The sequence below is a fragment of the Salvelinus alpinus genome, chromosome 25 (assembly GCF_045679555.1).
Source record: "Salvelinus alpinus chromosome 25, SLU_Salpinus.1, whole genome shotgun sequence".
Taxonomy (NCBI): domain Eukaryota; kingdom Metazoa; phylum Chordata; class Actinopteri; order Salmoniformes; family Salmonidae; genus Salvelinus; species Salvelinus alpinus.
In genome coordinates, this window is record NC_092110.1 from 20,332,132 (window position 1) to 20,333,818 (window position 1,687).

The following is a 1,687-nucleotide window of genomic DNA, read 5'->3' on the forward strand; positions in this document are numbered from 1 at the left end:
TATCTTCTGTCTCATTCTCTGCCTGTCTCTCCCTAACTATCTTCTGTCTCATTCTCTTGTTCTCTGCCTGTCTCTCCCTCACTATCTTCTGTCTCATTCTCTGCCTGTCTCTCCCTCACTATCTTCTGTCTCATTCTCTTGTTCTCTGCCTGTCTCTCACTCACTATCTTCTGTCTCATTCTCTTGTTCTCTGCCTGTCTCTCCCTCACTATCTTCTGTCTCATTCTCTTGTTCTCTGCCTGTCTCTCCCTCACTATCTTCTGTCTCATTCTCTTGTTATCTGCCTGTCTCTCCCTCACTATCTTCTGTCTCATTCTCTGCCTGTCGCTCCCTCACTATCTTCTGTCTCATTCTCTTGTTCTCTGCCTGTCTCTCCCTCACTATCTTCTGTCTCATTCTCTTGTACTCTGCCTGTCGCTCCCTCACTATCTTCTGTCTCATTCTCTTGTTCTCTGCCTGTCGCTCCCTCACTATCTTCTGTCTCATTCTCTTGTTCTCTGCCTGTCTCTCCCTCACTATCTTCTGTCTCATTCTCTTGTTCTCTGCCTGTCTCTCCCTCACTATCTTCTGTCTCATTCTCTTGTTATCTGCCTGTCTCTCCCTCACTATCTTCTGTCTCATTCTCTGCCTGTCGCTCCCTCACTATCTTCTGTCTCATTCTCTTGTTCTCTGCCTGTCTCTCCCTCACTATCTTCTGTCTCATTCTCTTGTTCTCTGCCTGTCGCTCCCTCACTATCTTCTGTCTCATTCTCTTGTTCTCTGCCTGTCGCTCCCTCACTATCTTCTGTCTCATTCTCTTGTTCTCTGCCTGTCTCTCCCTCACTATCTTCTGTTTCATTCTCTTGTACTCTACCTGTCGCTCCCTCACTATCTTCTGTCTCATTCTCTTGTTCTCTGCCTGTCGCTCCCTCACTATCTTCTGTCTCATTCTCTTGTTCTCTGCCTGTCTCTCCCTCACTATCTTCTGTCTCATTCTCTTGTTCTCTGCCTGTCTCTCCCTCACTATCTTCTGTCTCATTCTCTTGTTCTCTGCCTGTCTCTCCCTCACTATCTTCTGTCTCATTCTCTTGTTCTCTGCCTGTCGCTCCCTCACTATCTTCTGTCTCATTCTCTTGTTCTCTGCCTGTCTCTCCCTCACTATCTTCTGTCTCATTCTCTTGTTCTCTGCCTGTCTCTCCCCCACTATCTTCTGTCTCATTCTCTTGTTCTCTGCCTGTCACTTTCTTTCCCTTTCCCTCTCTTTTTCTCTTTGTAACCTATCATTCTCTTTCTCACAATTTTTGCTACAGTATAAGACATACCTTTTTCTCTTTCTCTCTCTCTCTATGTAGGAAACTATAGATAGAACATGATGAGGGACTTAGAAGCTGATGGAAGCATTTTGTAGAGATGGCAGCTGCAGTCTCACTACTGTTGGGACTCTTTTTTTCCTGGATCTGCGTGGCAGGTTGGACAGTAACACCCTGTGATCCTGGTTGGAGCCCAGGGCCTATAAATGGTCATGCCCTCAAGGTGTCTAACTCAATCATGGATACTCTTACTGACAGTTGTGGCAGCTTTGTGTGATGTATTGTTGTCTCTACCTTCTTGCCCTTTTGCTGTTGTCTGTGCCCAATAATGTTCGTAACATGTTATGTGCTGCTATCATGTTGTGTTGCTACCATGTTGTTGTTACGTTGTGTTGCAA

The 1,687-nt window shown here is 45.8% G+C and overlaps 1 protein-coding gene across 1 annotated transcript; it reads right to left on the reverse strand.

Annotated features, from left to right (window-relative positions):
• Positions 1 to 583: 583 nt before the first annotated feature.
• LOC139553060 (octapeptide-repeat protein T2) lies at positions 584 to 1,198 on the reverse strand. Its single transcript, XM_071365036.1, has one exon. The coding sequence runs from the start codon at positions 1,196 to 1,198 to the stop codon at positions 584 to 586; it is 615 nt and encodes a 204-aa protein (XP_071221137.1).
• Between the last annotated feature and the right edge of the window lie 489 nt (positions 1,199 to 1,687).

What these genes read in the sequence shown, in the direction of transcription:
- LOC139553060 (XM_071365036.1), bottom strand. Translation starts at nt 1,198, where the DNA reads ATGAGACAGAAGATAGTGGGGGAGAGACAGGCAGAGAACAAGAGAATG.